General features: G+C 41.2%; 1 protein-coding gene across 1 annotated transcript in view; it reads right to left on the bottom strand.

Moving 5' to 3' along the window:
* Window positions 1-13,076, bottom strand: part of pde11a (phosphodiesterase 11a) — a gene marked incomplete at both ends in the record, with an annotated part of 59,707 nt that extends 46,631 nt beyond the window's left edge. The window contains 2 exons of the mRNA XM_080752796.1: window positions 11,462-11,620; window positions 12,234-13,076. Of these exons, the coding sequence (XP_080608922.1) occupies window positions 11,462-11,620; window positions 12,234-13,076 (1,002 nt within the window). The remainder of the gene's footprint in view (window positions 1-11,461; window positions 11,621-12,233) is intronic.
* Between the last annotated feature and the right edge of the window lie 3,368 nt (window positions 13,077-16,444).

The raw sequence follows: 16,444 nt of genomic DNA on the forward strand, positions 1-16,444 counted from the left end.
TCCAGAATAAAAATGATACAATCACATAGTTATAGAGTTTTATTTACCAAAGAAGTGTTTCAGTTTTTCTTAACACGTGAACCGCTGTGTGCTGAGACGGACTTGACAAAAGATTTCTCCCTTCACCTCCCTTCTACATAGCGAGCCTGTTGGTGAAGCAGTGACTGGGTTAGGTAGCCCTCCTCGCCTAGGTAGGTGGTGAGCCTCTTTGCCCTCCTAGCTGTACTGTGTACTGACACAGTGGTCAGACCTGTGATCTGTGACCCCTGAGAGGCCCCCGTAGAGGTCCACGTTTCTGACGTGGGTCACACCAAGTGCCATTCGTAGCATTCTTGTGATCCATTAACTTTTCCTGCTGTACTGTGATGTCTGTGAATGTCTCTGCCCCATACAGCAGTGGTTCTCAAACTTTGTCATGTCAAGGACCCCCAAATTGTCAATTATTAGCCCGCAGACACCCATTTGAAAAGATATGCCAGGGACTCCCATAAGAGAAGATTTATACAGCTCTAGCAGTGATTCTCAACCATTTTAATTGGGGACCCCCCAGTTTGACTAGGCTATGGACCCCCATTTAACAGCATTTATCTCTGGGACCCCAATTTATATTGTAAAATCAATGTTAATTTAATGCCATAAGGAACTATCATTTAGCTGGGGACCCCCTGGAACCCCCTCAAGGACCCCTGAGAACCAATACCATACAGCAGTACTGACTCCACTACGAACAGCTGCCTCTTGGGGTCCTCTCCCATGTCAGATTTACACACTCTCTTCATCCCAGGGCATTCCAGGCAAGTGCCCTCCAGACCTTCAGGTCCTGTTCAATTATTTGTGACACTTGCTTTGGCAATGTAAACGTATGTTTTCTCATGCCAATAAAGCTCCTTTGAATTGAATTGAAGCGGTCCAGCCACCGAGATATTTTAAGTCCTCCACAACCTTGAGCACCGTCTGGTTTGCCAGTAGCAATGGTTCTGTCCTCTGTGTTAATACTTTTGTTTTCTTGTCATATACATTTGAAGCAGATCTTCCTACACTCCATTTCTACTGCCAGTAGTAGTTCTCTCTTCCTTTCTCTGCAGTGTCTGTGCCCGAGGCTAGGGCGATGCCATGTGCATTGTCGGTGATTGTGATGGGATGTACTCTGTGCATAGTCTTCCTCAGGACCAGTGTGAAACCCAGTCCAGTGTCTCCTCTCCTCCCTGCCGCTGATTGCGAGTCTCAGGGTGTGGTCCATCATTACAATAAACAGGAAGTGTCCAGGGTGTCACCCTGTAGCACGGCTCGCAAGGATCTCAAAGTCTTTAGTGTCACCATTGTGGATCTGAACCTTGGCTCGAGTCGAGCTATAGCTTGAAACCACCGTATGATCATATTAAATGGATCATATGAACCGGCCAACGGTAATTGACATATAATGGAATTTAAGTTTTAACCCTTACTTTCTCCTTTTACCATGTCTATGAAATCCACCTCAATACTTGTGTTATGTCTAAGAAATCCACCTCAATAGTTGTCTTAACAAGATGTATTTACTGTGACTAGACGTGGTATGATATGGTGAAATCACTGTTGTACTACCAAGGTGCTTTCTGAGTAAGAAACAGAAGCTCTGCATTTTCTCTGATCTCACGTGGGACACTGTAACCTACGTCAGCAGCAGCGCAAAGCACTTTTGCAAACACATTTAGCAAAGATCGCTGTTTATGGGAGTGACATAAAATATTTATGCAACAGGAATCTACACCGCGACAAATTGCACAATGGGGCTGACTCTTTGTTATTCAATTACGCCATGAATAATTCCAGGCACTTCACAGATCAGGTGAAGATGAATGATCCTGTTTCCCCCCAGTCTTTAGTCATTGTCTTGTGTCACTCTGAATAGCCTACTTTCTTGACTAGCCTACTTTCCCACAACAATTCAGTGGAAGTGGATCCACTTCTGTTTAAGTCACTGCTCAATGAACGAAAAAAAAGAAGAAGGAAAAAGTTGATATCTGACCATGTGATGTGAAAGCAAGTAATATGAAAATATGGTTCAATAGGACAAAACATAGACATGTTAGGACAAAGCATAAAGTAGGCTGTTATAGTGTTACCATGAAATATGAAAAGAAATAGCAACACAAGATAATCAGTCACACAACCACACACACACAGTATCAAAAACATTATCTGTGGCCTTGCCTTCGGCCTGGCAGGGATAATGGAGCGCAGAAGACAAACTAAGTTTCTCATATATTCCTAGCACTGTGCTCTTGCAGTGTCAAAACAACTTCTCGAAAGAGGCGAGTGCACCCTCCAGTACCAATGGCTATATTTGAAGGCCATAGTAAACTGAATAACTTCCCACCTCGTTTTTACGCCTGAGACAGGCTTCAGACGTGCCTCCTGCAGGAGACTTGACCTATTTGATTCTGCATTAGGAACCGATTGTGCTTGCCTAACCACTGCACTAGGTGTGGGGCCATTCATTGAAATGTTATAGACCTAACACTCTATAATCATCATGAATTCCAGGCTAAATTGGTACACATTTTTTCTACAAATGTTCTACAAAGGGATCTCCCCTTGGCATATAATTAATTTCAGCATCAGTACAAGCGCCTGCTCTGTGCATAAATTTGAGCTTAGTAGTTCATCCAACTGTACTGTATGTACAGTATGTCGACAGATACCAGAGTCATTGCAAGGCGTTGACATGTTAGCAGTCGGTTATCACAGACACTATTACCTGTTCTTTATTCAAAATGTACATTGATTGAGGGATACTCATGAGGACACCTCAGAAGCTTCAATATCTCAGAGACGCTGTCCGCCTCATTAACAGCAAAAAAACAGCTAACAGCTTGCAAAAGCTAATCTCTTCTCCCTCAAGTGTGTATCTTTTGTGAGTGAACTGAAATGAAGCAACCTAGGATAATTAAGACAAAGAGACCTATTAAATTGACTCTGAGAAATGCCAGAGAAAACCACAAGTCTCACTCTAAAGAGCTCTGCAAAAGCAGCCTTTGCCTCAAGGTAATTGACACCGACTTTGCTCCTGCTGCAGAGACCCAGTTAATAATCAGTGATCATGTCTGGTCAACAAAGAGGGACGAAGTTGTGAGAACACAACACAAAGTATCAGGCTGGAAAGGCTGCGGCTGATGACACAGCTTACACCTGCACATCTGATTTCATCACACTGCAGAATGAAGCTGTTATCCAAACAAGAACTGCTGTATAGTAATAGACATGTGATGATAAGTAATACTCTTGCGCCTCTAACAGTTGATGATATATGTGATGGCCTGACTGTTGACATTGTGAGGAGCCCGATCACCTAAGTCCTATCCTTACTTTGAACAAGATGGCTGCTGCTATCACCAATGGTGTATACCAAAGCATAATCGTCGCTGTCCGGCAGAAACCAACTAACTTGTTTTATTTATTTATTTTTGCATAGATCAGTGCCATTGAACACCCTTTACACCTGTGCATTGGTTAAAAAATATTGAACCAATGAAAAGTATTAAAAAGCAAGCATTTCTGACAAAACCAGCTAACTAAAAAATAACTGATCAAAAAAAGTAAATCAAAGAACAAGATTCCTGGGAAGAATTTCCACTTTTGTCAACACAAGTGCCCTCAGGACTCTTGCTTGGGCCCTCAGTCAGTCCCTCTTTGATTATGCTTGCACCTCCTTGGCCATCTGGCCAGTGTTGTATATCTGACCAGTTACCCATATATGGAGACCCCTGCATGATAGTCAATAATGTTATGTCAAAACATGCATTACCAAATATGGGCATTCCCAGATATGTCCTTAATATTGATGACATTGGCTCAGGGATCTCCATATATGGGCATAAAACGTATGGTAATTAGAAAAGCCAAGCAGGGCCTTGGCGAGTTAGGGCCTGGGTTTGATGCCTGGGGATCTCCATACATGGACATCATCTGGGAATGCCCATACTGTATATAGTAGGGGAGCCTATGTATCAGATTCTGTTGGCCGTAATTTTGGAATGTTAATTTTTGGAGACATGTATATCTTGATTCTTGGGGTTCTCAGAATGCCAAAAAAACATGTCTCCAATTTTTCTTTTTGGGTTTAGCTGGTGTAATTAGCATAATTAGTCAATTAATTGCCCAAAACAGGAAATGGCAATAACTTTGCTTCTAGGTAACTTATAAATTAATATGGACATTTTATTTATTTTATCCTTTATTAACACAAACTCTGCCATCAAAATACCCCTTTGTACCCCTTCTCTGCCATGCCCGTAGAACCCGTAAATGTAATAAAAATTAATTAAAAAACATTTTTTTATCGAAGCGCAACTAAAATAGGCCTGAACTAATGCTCCGTGATCGGTTTCTACAAGGACACATTATTGAGCGGACAACTTTAACATTGGAGTCCCTGAACCGGAAGCGGAAGTCCGTCCTCTATTTTGGCCCGTTGAAAAAGTTTCAACGGATTTGAGAAGCTGATGGAATACGCGAACACACGATGCATAGCAGTGTCCGATCACGCACGATGGGAACTGGACGAGCGCCCACGTTAACAGGTAGGAGAAGCCGGCAGTGAAAGACATAGAGAAATTAACGGGCTTTACGGCCGTAAACTACGAATGAGTTAATATATATCCATATACATATATGGACTTAATATAAACGTTTTCGGGGAAGGTAGGGTGTAAATCAGAGTAAAGCAGGCTCTTGGGCCAGTTAGGGCCTGGGATTGATGACATCAGAAATCTCCATACATGGGCATAAAAGGGATTTTGTTTCTGGGAATGCCCATATATGGACTTTTTATTTCATCCTTTATTAATAATAATATGTATCCATATGCATACAATGTATTTTATGCCCATACATGGAGATCCCTATCTGAACCAGCCACACAGATATGGGCCATGGCTTGGCCAATATATCGATGACATCATATATGCCCATATATGAAGGGATCTTCATATATGGGCATAAGAGATTCTGGGGAATACCCATATATGGACTTTTACATAGGTGATGTCACCTGTGATGTCACCTGTGATGTCACAGTGACAATTGGGAACCAATAGACTGTACAAAGGTGTACTGACTGACTGACGGACAAGCTGCCTCATGGACGGACAAGCTGCCTCATGGACGGACAAGCTTTCTCATGGTATACTGCGACCTTTGGTCGCAATACGCTCCAAACCTCCCAAAACAAACTGATTCGACTACTTCTCGACATGGGGCCCATGACCCACATTTCTCCCACACATTTTGCTAGCCTAAGATGGCTCAACGTGGAAGACAGGGTAAAAAGAACTTTGACTTTCAAAATAGTCAATGCAAATCTTCCCTCAATCCCATCAGTGCCAGCATATCTGTCTAAATCTGTACTACATTCTTTTAATGTATTGACTATACTTGTTCTGTTCTCCACTTTTGTCTTATAAAATACTCAATCAATCAAAACTCAATTGGATTCTCAAACTGTCTGCCAAACCAGCTAACTCCACCAGAGGGGGTGGAGTTAGCTGATTTAGCCCTCTCCCCTGTGTGACAGGGGAGATGACAGGGGCCATGAATATGCTTGAAAATCCATTGTCAACTGTTCTTATCAATGATGGACAAAACTGCCTAACTCCACTTGGGCTGGATGTTTTTAATTTCCTGAAAAATGAACATTTTTGAGTTAGCTGTATTCTGCCTGACATCACAAATATGTTTCTTTGCTTAGCCTTACCACTACTGCTGCAGGCAAAAAACTCTTAACTGATTCGGACTCAATCTCATGACACAAACTGTACGGCTGGAGACAAAAATGTGTGCCTTCACAATGTGTGGCAAAACCTCAACATGATAATGACTAAAGTCCATTGCTCAAATGTATATATATATTTTTTATTGTGATGATTACCATGTGACTCACAAAACATATCGTCTGATATTGGTGCACTCCTGAAAAGTGTTGCCCATATGGAAATAGCCTGATAGTCCTTGGAAAGTTCCATATTTACAGTATATGAACCAGGTCAACATCATCAACAGCATGAACACATGGTTTGCAAAGGTCGTCTTGGCAAGACTAGCCTGTTGTAGCTTTCCTTCATTGAGCATTCCCACCTCCTGTTCCAAAACGGCAGCAGGACAGATTTGTTATTCGAGCATAACTACAGTATCCCAGCAGATTTAGCATTAATACAGAGGGTCTGTCGATTTACAGTAATTAAAGACTGGTTTTATGTAAGCTGTGTGATGTCTTCATCACTAAGTGTGATGTCTTTTACCCGGCTGTATATACAGTGCCCTGTAACTGTTAACTCTTAAGCTGCTGTGCTGCCTTTGGCGACTGAATTACCCTTGCGTGTTTAATGAAGGTCTTATCTTATCACCTGGATTTGATTCCTGGTCTCTCCCGTGGGAAGCAATCTATCGCTCAGTCAAAGGGGGCTCGAAGGAGCTACATTCATGCCATGTTAATGTCATTCACCATTCACATGGTTTGGTAAAACACTCTACACAACTTTAAAGTTGCTTACAAGTGCTGCATTTAAAACTAGGAAAGTGGGTTTCTCGGAGCACAGGTCTCCACCAGGCCAGGTTGCTGACCCAGGGCCCGATTTAGGTGAGTAGGAGAAGTAGCAAAAAGTGTATTTTAAAGAAAAGGCACTATGGCAGAAAGTGTAATCTGGCAAAAAAAGGGCCTAAACAATCTTTCATGATCCAAGGAATCTAGGGGGAAAAACTTGTTGATTGTACAACCTAAGCTTCAAGAGTTATAGGCCAAAATGTGGGCTGCTGTAGCACCACCATGAGGAGATTTGGAAACTTTGCGTTGGAGGTTACTCCTTGGCTTAGTGAGAATGTATGTGCAAAGTTCCCCAACAATTGGGGTCTGCAAAACGGCCACCCCCACAAACTGTGGAAGCCAATCGTAGGCAATCGGAATGAAAACTAATTTTGATTGTATGACCTAACCCTACGGTTCAAGAGTTTAGTCAGGAAAACTCACGTCAAAGTAGATTTAACCATTTATTGCAACAAATGGAATACAGTTAAACTTGCCGTTTAAGGGCTCTGCGTCGGAGATGTTCCCTGAAATTTGGGGTGGAGGAGGAAGTTAAGCAGCAGCAGATCCAGGATCGAAGACAAGCAGCGCTATAGTGAATGCAAGCCGTATTTAAAGGATCCTCCCTTACTGGGCGTGAGCTCTGATTGGATTATGACAGCAGATATGTGAATGAGGAAAGTACCTGACTGACAGCTGAGGCAGGCAAGACTCGCGTGTCCTGCATAAACTAAAGCTATGCGTCATTTATACCGGTAGGCCAAAATGTGAATCTGCAATCGGACGCTGCATTCATGATTAGAGGCATTTTGTTCAAACCAGACCACTCCTGCACAGTACACACTCCTCTGGCCTCCAGGGAGTGTGCGTGCACAGTTTCATGCTGAACGGTCCAACAGTGCCGGCGATTATCTGCTCACAGATGGACAGACACACGCAAACACACAAGGACGGACGGACGGACGGACGGATGGAAGTGAAACATTTTATCTTTAAGAAAGGCTGTGAGTTTTAGCTAACTTTGCCAAAAATGTTCAGGTACATTCTGTAACATTAATTAAATATGGACAAATGTAAACAAACATAGCTTGCTTTGCCAAAAATGTTCAGGTACATTCTGTAACATTAATTCAATATGATATATATATATATATATATATATATATATATATATATATATATATATATATGCGCCATTTTGGGAGGTTTATGTAAACCATGTGGCCGATGTTTATAATGGAAATAATAAGTCAAGCTCAATTCCACACAGGAAAGACTTCTGGACTTTCGTTTAAAATTGCATTATTACAGAATTTTTACTCTATATATTTATTTTTTATCATTATATTTGAATGACATGGTATATTTGCATCTATTGTAGCTGAACCAGTACGGTGTAAAATCCTCAGTGTTAATTTATCAATTTGTACACTCTCATAGTTCAATTCAATTAAAGTGATTTCACTGTGTAGTGTGTACCACAGGGCATTCTTGCCTTTCAACTGCTGGCGAAGTCACAGCTGAAAGAGAGAGAGAGAGAGAGAGAGAGAGAGAGAGAGAGAGAGAGAGAGAGAATAACTCGACTTCACTGCGCCAATGCGCCATTCCCTAAGTACTACTCCCAAGAAACAGACCAGCTGATATTACAATGAATGCCTTACTCTCTCTTCATTGGCTCTCTGTATATGCACAGATTTATAATAGTTTAATGTAATTACTCCCCAAAAAAACTAATACTGAAAGGGACTTTCAGTGAAAAAGGAACTCTGTTTAGTTCCCCTTATTTTATAGCGAAACCAGCAAGGAGACAGGACATGGTCCAGCAGCATTCCTTCTCTTCAGAAATGTCTTTCTTTTGAATAATATGTCTGCATGTTTTATTTTATTTTATTAATGACTGTTTTGTAATGTATTCTGACCTGTGAAGTACTTTGGTACAATGTGAGTCGTTTTTAAATGTGCTATACATTTTGATTTGATTTGAGTTGAATTCTCGAGGTCCTGTGTGACCCTGGTGCCAACTTGTGTCCACTGAAAAAGAAAATGCTTTCTCTATTCTCTCAGCATATTTACATTGGGAAATTGTGTGAAATCTTTTATCAATTTAACGACCAATTTGTCTGCATATAGAGCACATAATTGAGAGATTGAGGATGCCACTATTAGTCTTTTTAAATGATGTACCCCGTATTGAACTGTACTGGTGGTCTTATTAGAGGAATGGACTACTATTACCATACAAAATGAAAGACAACAATAATCCAAGGTCTAGAGTCTGCATCATGCGGTCAACTTATTTGCATTTAACAAGTTAAATTGCCATATTCTTCCACTGAAGATAATGAGACAATGCAATTATATATGGGTTGAACCATTATCCCAGTTCCCCAGAGGACTCAAATCCTGCAGGGTATCAACACAACACAATTAAAATGGTGTGGCATTTAGAACCTGCCATATAATGTGTTTAAGTACCCCACGAGGTCTCAGTATGTTGGCGAGCAGGATTTACTTTCATATTAAGCAAAGTGAAATCTCTGGCTGATATGTTATTACAGTATCATCTGATGCTTTGGAAGATGGCTTATATTCCTTTGAGGTCTTTCAATAAATGCACTGCTGCAACTTATGTGCATGAAGCCTACTGTGTTCTCGAATGCTAACATTGCATTTCATTACTAATTCAGCTGTAGCCATCCCAAGCCATAGTGTGATGCTAATTCAAAGTGAAACGTGCACTGAAAAAAAGAAAAAAACACATGAAAGGAAACTGTGTTTGTCATCTCCATTATTAACAGTGGAGTGGACTACATTGTGCACTAGTGCATCAAGCAATCTAGCAATACATACAAAATATATAAAAACAGTAATTTGCTAAAGAAATATTGTATTGATTATGCTGATGATATTTTCTCTGTCTCACAGCTTTCAAAGCTGCAATAATGTAGTGGCATGGCACACAGTAAAATGTCAAATGGACTTAAATATATAAGGAATAAATGCATTGACCTGAATATTAGCCATTGTCCAGCTTTTCTGATAAAAGTCACAGTAAGATCTGAAGCAGTGACGGCTTGTCCATTATGTGCTCGTCCCACCCTGAGCTCTAAACAGGGAAAGTGTCTCTCCAGCTCCCTATTAAACAGAAAATAGCTACATTTTCAGGTTGGGATACCAATTGTATTCATTCAGAGACACATACTGTATTTGTAGTCTGCACATACAGTAGGTACACATTAGAGGACATTTTAAATAAGTGTGTGTGTGTGTGTGTGTGTGTGTGTGTGTGTGTGTGTGTGTGTGTGTGTGTGTGTGTGTGTGTGTGTGTGTGTATATATATACTGTGTGTGTGTGTGTGTGTGTGTGTATATATATACGGTATATATATATATATATATATATATATATATATATAGTCACCCCACTGAAAGATTTGCCAGGAGCCACACACTGAAGTGTGTGGTGAACTACATTGACCGAGCCAAAATAAGCACTCATTAGGAAGCAGAACATTCCATCAGGATCAATGCTACAGTAGATGTCAGGCCCCCGCCTGCTACTTTGCCAGGCTATTTTCATTCACATAGACATCTTTGTCTTGGTTGTAAATGTCAGCTGGGCTCATCTGTTTACTACCACACCTGATTTACAGCACAGTAACATCCTAAACCTGTTGTCAGCCAAGCACGTGACGTGATACAAATCTACAGGGCGGGAGTCCAGACACAGGCCGTCTCAGGGCTGCACTCTGGATATACCGGTATATGGATATAAAGTAGGAATGGGACGATAATTGCTATTATCGTGATAAAACATGTATTGTGTCCTCCGTCATGCACAGGGATCAATTCACCTTTTATTTTCCCAGCTGCATATCTGGTACCACTTAAAACCTCTATAATTGGTCATATCAAATGGACCTGGAAATAACGTACTTGATACAGTCTTTTTTTCACTCTCTACCGAATCTCTTTGCCAAAAAATAGCCCATCTACAAGCTCACAACGGTCTGCTATTTTTGGTCAAATGTTCCGCCCCAGAATAATGGATGTTGGGGATATTTTGATTATCGCGATAATATTGTAAATCGCTTTTATTTTGGTCACAATAATCGTGACATGAAATTTTCATATCGTCCCATCCCTAATATAAAAGCCATCTTATGTGGACACTGGACAGATACCTCTAAGTGAGATCAAATGTGATTCTGATGACTGCTGCACTAGTTAACAGACAGTTCATTAAAACCCTAGATGTGGTTGCAACTTGCAACCAAAGCATCACCACCAGTTGAAACAATGTCCTGTGTTGCTGGTGTTTAAAGACCATGCAGGGTGCCTTGCAACACTCTTTGGTGAACGTGATATTTGGGTCAAATGTGCAAAAAAAGAATCTGGTGTAAACATGTGATGTCACAAACTGAAGACTTACATTCAGAGTTATTCATTACTCTACGTTATACATTCCTGTACCACTGTAAATAAAAACTCTGATCAAAACTAGTCCTACAACTATTCTAAATACTGATGTGTGCTTCATTATCTGAACACCTCCTGAATTATGCTGTTCAGACACAATTACAATTTCACAGAGAAAATAAAACGAATAGTACCGGTATATTGCCTGAAGTGACATTGCATCAGTGATAATTATTTATTGATTAATAAGAAGATATCAGATTAGGTTTAAATTATATCAGACCTGAAAAAGAAGGGATCCATGATTTATTGAACACATGCCATTCTGACAAAAAGATCTGCATTACACATACATTGCAAAATCCTAAGTTCCAATTTAACTCTGAGTCCAAATCTTAAATCTAGCATTAAATTAACACTAAGGATTCTGCAGTGTAGTTTCATTGTCTTTCTGCTCATGATAACAACATAATAATAATGTTACCTTCTCATCATCCTCTGTAAAGAGTGCTCCACTTGAACTTTTGTTGATGGCCTGAGCAACTCCAATGGTCTCTCCATCACTGTTGTGAATGGGCATGCACAAGAGTGACTTGGTCTTGTACCCTGTCAGCTTGTCAACTTCGTCACTGAAACGTCGGTCCTGCAATCGATGGGGCCGGGGGTGTCATGACATGAAAACACAATGTGTGTGGTGGTTTTAATATGTTTTAATGCAGTTCTATGTTTAAAATGTCAGTTAAATATTTTGACAACAGATCAAGTGATGGCAGCTATCTAAAAAGCATATCACACATTTCTATTCTATCAATCTGCTCAAAGCAGAGGCTACAGTATATCAACAGACAGCAGTCATCCTTAATCCTTGAAAGTCTGACTGAAAACATTTATTTCAAAGAATGACTGTAGAGCTGGGATGTCAAAAGGTCAAAACTACCTGTGGTAGCCTACATTTTACAGAAGGTAGGCTACTACGCCTCTTTAATGATGATAAATCACTTAGGGCCTATATTACTTGACAGACTGAATCTGACTACATCTCTCTCTCTCTCTCTCTCTCTCTCTCTCTCTCTCACACACACACACACACACACACACACACACACACGCACGCACGCACACACACACACACACACACACACACACACACACGCACGCAGGCACGCACGCACGCGCACGCGCGCGCGCATGCACACACACACACACACACACACACACACACGTGAAAGTGAAAAGGCACAGAGTGGAGCACACACCTGATAGGCATCAGGAATGTTGACTGTCTCGCCGTGTTCCGCAACATATCCAATTATTCCCTTTCCCCACGGGACCTGAACTTCATCCGAGTTACTCATGGAGGGTAAAAACGTGATGCCCGCGTGCACGTCGAAGAACTTTGACACCAGTGTTTTTTTGTTGGCCGGTCCCTCCACGAGGAACAAGGAGCAGCGGTCCGCGTCGACCATGATGCACACGAAAACCAGGATCTTGTAACTGAGACTCGTTAGGTCCAAGTCGTTGGAGATGTCTTTGACGAGCTCCAGGAAGAACTCCCGCTCGTTGTGTTCTTTCAGGTAATACTTGAAGTCGATGGCCGTGGACGGGTACTGGGGGATGTTCACCCGGGACTCGAGCAGCGCGCTCAGGATGTGGGCAGTGGTCGGGGGCAGAGAGCTGGCTTTCCTCAGCAGAGCTCTCCTCCTCATGCTCGTCAGGGGCTCCTGAGCCCTGGAGTTGCACTGCTCATCGTAGGTCCTGTTGGCGTTGATGGCCTTTGACCTGGCGAAAGTTTTGCGCAGTTCCTTCTGCGAGACGCGCCTCTGGAGGCCATCGGAGCCTGACCTGCTGGCCCAGCTGTCCTGCTTGCACGACGCGTGGTGCGTCTTCTCCGCATCTGCTGCTGCTGATGCAGGCGCGGCAGCGGCTGCTGCTGCTGCTGCCAGTGGAGCTGCAGCTGCTTTGCCCGGCGGCTGGTGATTCTTGAGCCACTTCTCCACCATGCTCTGCTTGCCCTTTCGGTTCAGGTAGTCCTCGAACAGCTCGGGATGCGTGTCCAGGAAACTTTCCACGTCGGAGAAGACCATGTTTGACACTGCCATCGCTTTTCTGTCAGTTGGTCCTCCTCAGTGAACCAAATCCATGAAGTTGCGCGGAGTAATCTCATCTATGATGTTCTAATAAAAATATGAATAATCCTCGGGCACCACAACTTAAGATCCATACCGAATGAAACTCCCCCGAAGCCCTGCTGGTTTGCATTTGCCGGGGAAAGGGTCTCTCTTGCAGCCTATGTCCCCAAACATTTCTTCATTGATGGTGGTTTATTATACTTGGTGAAATCAAAGCGAATAAAACATATAAGCCTACATCTTATGAATGAAACGTGAAGCAAAAAACATACAAAAGCCAATATCTCACAAGAATCCACTATCTTGCATAGATGAACTATCGCACATCATCGTCACCGTCGTGTGGCTCTTCTTGTGTGCAAATGACGTTGAGCTCAGCTGTGGTTGGCGCGGTCCCGTTGACGCTCGCTCCGTCACACACACGGTCATAGGCTCCCTCAGGAGTCCACCCTGTGCTGCCTGTGGTGCTTGTTTAACGGGGTTGCTACTCTCCTTCTCCCTCCACGAGAAAACCAAGTGGAGAAGTACAACGAATGAATAAACGGACCATTTTATTTTTAGATTATTCATAATAATTTCCCATCATGCGTAATGAGGACTGGAGGCCAGTAAGGCATGACACTCATATGCTACTTTGCAAAGTTTTCAGCCTTGCTGCCTTGCAGGTCCGCTAGGATTAGGATTCCTAAATTAATTTCGGAATGAACAGCTAAACTGAAGGCTTGGTTCTGATCTGGGTGAAATAAAGGTCGCAAAACTTTGTTTCTGTTTGGCACGTGCGTTTCACTTTTGCACGTGTGTTGTGTTTCATAATTATTGTTGTAGACCTATATCCCATTATAATATCGTAAAATTTGCACCACGATTGGAGGGCATTTTCAGGCATTATTAGGCATACCTCAACGTTGCTACATATCAGTCTGTCCAAGTGGAATCAATTATGGAACAATTTGCTTATTGAAGTTTTTTGTATTATAATTATCATCACCTACCCCTACTGTATATTCAACTATGGCTGTTTGCATTTACATAACATTTTTATGTAGCCTACTTAAATATAATGTAATATCAGTCTCTATAAATTGGAGGTGTAAGTGCAGTTGCGGCCTTTTGACTCTAGAGGGAGGCAGACTCCACCACATCGAATGAAGTAAATTACCTTCAAGCTTTTCTAGTCCAACCATTTTAGTTTAAACTCTTCTATTCTGTGCCAACAAAGCACCAAGAGCCGCGCAAATCTCATAAAACATGCTCCAGTATAGGCAAAGGTAGATTTCCTGAGCAAACCATTGTTTGATCCCTAAAGCTATATAGGAAGGGAAAAACAACTCTTTAATAATCCCATGTTTACACTTTACACAAGAGCAAAGATAGATAGATAACACACTGCTTATGGAATGTGTTTCTTTCAAGCAATTATAAACTCCACTGTTGTAGATTTCATAGTTCAGACTCAGTTATGATTGTTTGAATCCAGTGTCAGTTTGCCGGTGTGTGTCTACAATAAATCTAAATGATTTATTGTATTAATGGTAAATCCTGTTAGTTTTCTTTTTCTTTCTTTTTTTTCAGCAAAAAGCATTCCAAGGTTATAACTTGTCTCACAAATAACAGAATTAAATGTTATTGTGTGATGTTTTGTTGTATGTATTATGTGTTTAGGTAGTAGCCTATGTGTTTTGTATTAACATTAAATAAAACAATATTACATGATACAATACATACAAATACTAACACCAGAATATTTTCCAACAGCCAATAATTTGCTCAATATTTGAATGTCCTCAAATTAGTAGTTAATTTGACTGCTGTATCTATGCTGTTCCATTGAGACACCTCATGTAAGTAAATAAAATAGCAATTTCTAACAAGACTAACAAGAATTTGTACAGGCACACATCAACTACACTGGCTCTAGTAAAGACGTCAAATTTGAGACCTCTCCATAAATAATATTATGACCCAGGGTCAGCCTGGACAGTGACCCTGGATTCCACAGAAGCCAGTTGAGCTCTTTGAAATAGTTCCTACCCACATGTGTGACAAAGGGCCCAAACCTGATGATGACACTAGTCTATTCTTCTGATAAGACTGCAGCTGCCTTTGGGCATCTGGTTAAACTAAACCATGAGTGCAGGCAAAATCCAAAGTGCACGGCATAACATTAAGGAATTTGCTTAACATCCCTATCCAAAATGGTAAATGGTGCATTTATATAGCGCTTTTATCCAAAGCGCTTTACATAGATTGTGCATTACATTCACCCATTCACGCACACATTCATACACCGGTGGCTTAGGAAACCATGCAAGGCACCAACCTACTCACCGGGAGCAATTAGGGGTTCAGAGTCTTGCTCAAGGACTCTTCGACATTAACTCAGGGGGAGCCCGGATTCAAACTGGGAACCCTTCGTGCTCTAATAACGGTTTCTCTACCCCTGAGCTATGCCGCCCCTATCCAAGATCTTAGAAGTACTAGCTAATATCTTTGACCAAAATTACTCTCCCACATTCAAGCCAAGTATTTTACAGGAACACATTCTTGATTAAATGTAACTTTAAACTGTCTTATTCAGTTTGATTCTGGAACCAAAAAGATATTTTAAAACTTTTACCAAAGGTGCTAAATCAGCATGTCATCAATAAGCCAGTATGTCTATTTAGGATCACAACATTAGTATCAACCCTTTGTTCAGATAAATTCCCTTTCCTTAGTCATTGTGCTGTGATTCAGTAACATTCTGGGTTAGATGCCAGTGCAGGGCTGAATCTATAAGTCATGATCCAGTATGCAGCTGAATCACATAAGGAAATGTTACTCATATCCAAAGAACTCCTCCAAGGCAAAGCACTTACAGAAACCAAAATTAAGACATTGTGTATTTATTCCACCATGCTGGAAAATTCAACAGACAGATAAATTAAGACAGTTGAGGTATGAGGCATGCAAAAGACATTAACCAAATCTGGAGCAGAGACAGAACTTCAAAAGGCATTAAACAATGATGAATGATTAATTTCAAAATGTTGATAATGAAACCAGTAACCACTGAAGAAAAGAAAATAAAATCAGATGACACACTTGCAAGTATACCTTCCTACACAGCTTTCATTCACTACATTCTGGAATACACAGTATATATTGTTCAATAATTTAAAGGCACCTGTTAAACCAGGGAATATCATTTACTCCATAAGAATGGAGGAACATAACAAAAAAAAGAGAGAATACATCTGTGACAAATATGGAAACTTGTGTGCATTCCTGCTCTGCCTAGTATTTAAAGTGAGACTTCAGAATCTCAACCTCGCACCAGAAGGCATAATAGTGAAGAG

Source organism: Nannobrachium achirus, assembly GCF_963921795.1.
Source record: "Nannobrachium achirus genome assembly, chromosome: 22".
In the NCBI taxonomy this organism is placed as follows: domain Eukaryota; kingdom Metazoa; phylum Chordata; class Actinopteri; order Myctophiformes; family Myctophidae; genus Nannobrachium; species Nannobrachium achirus.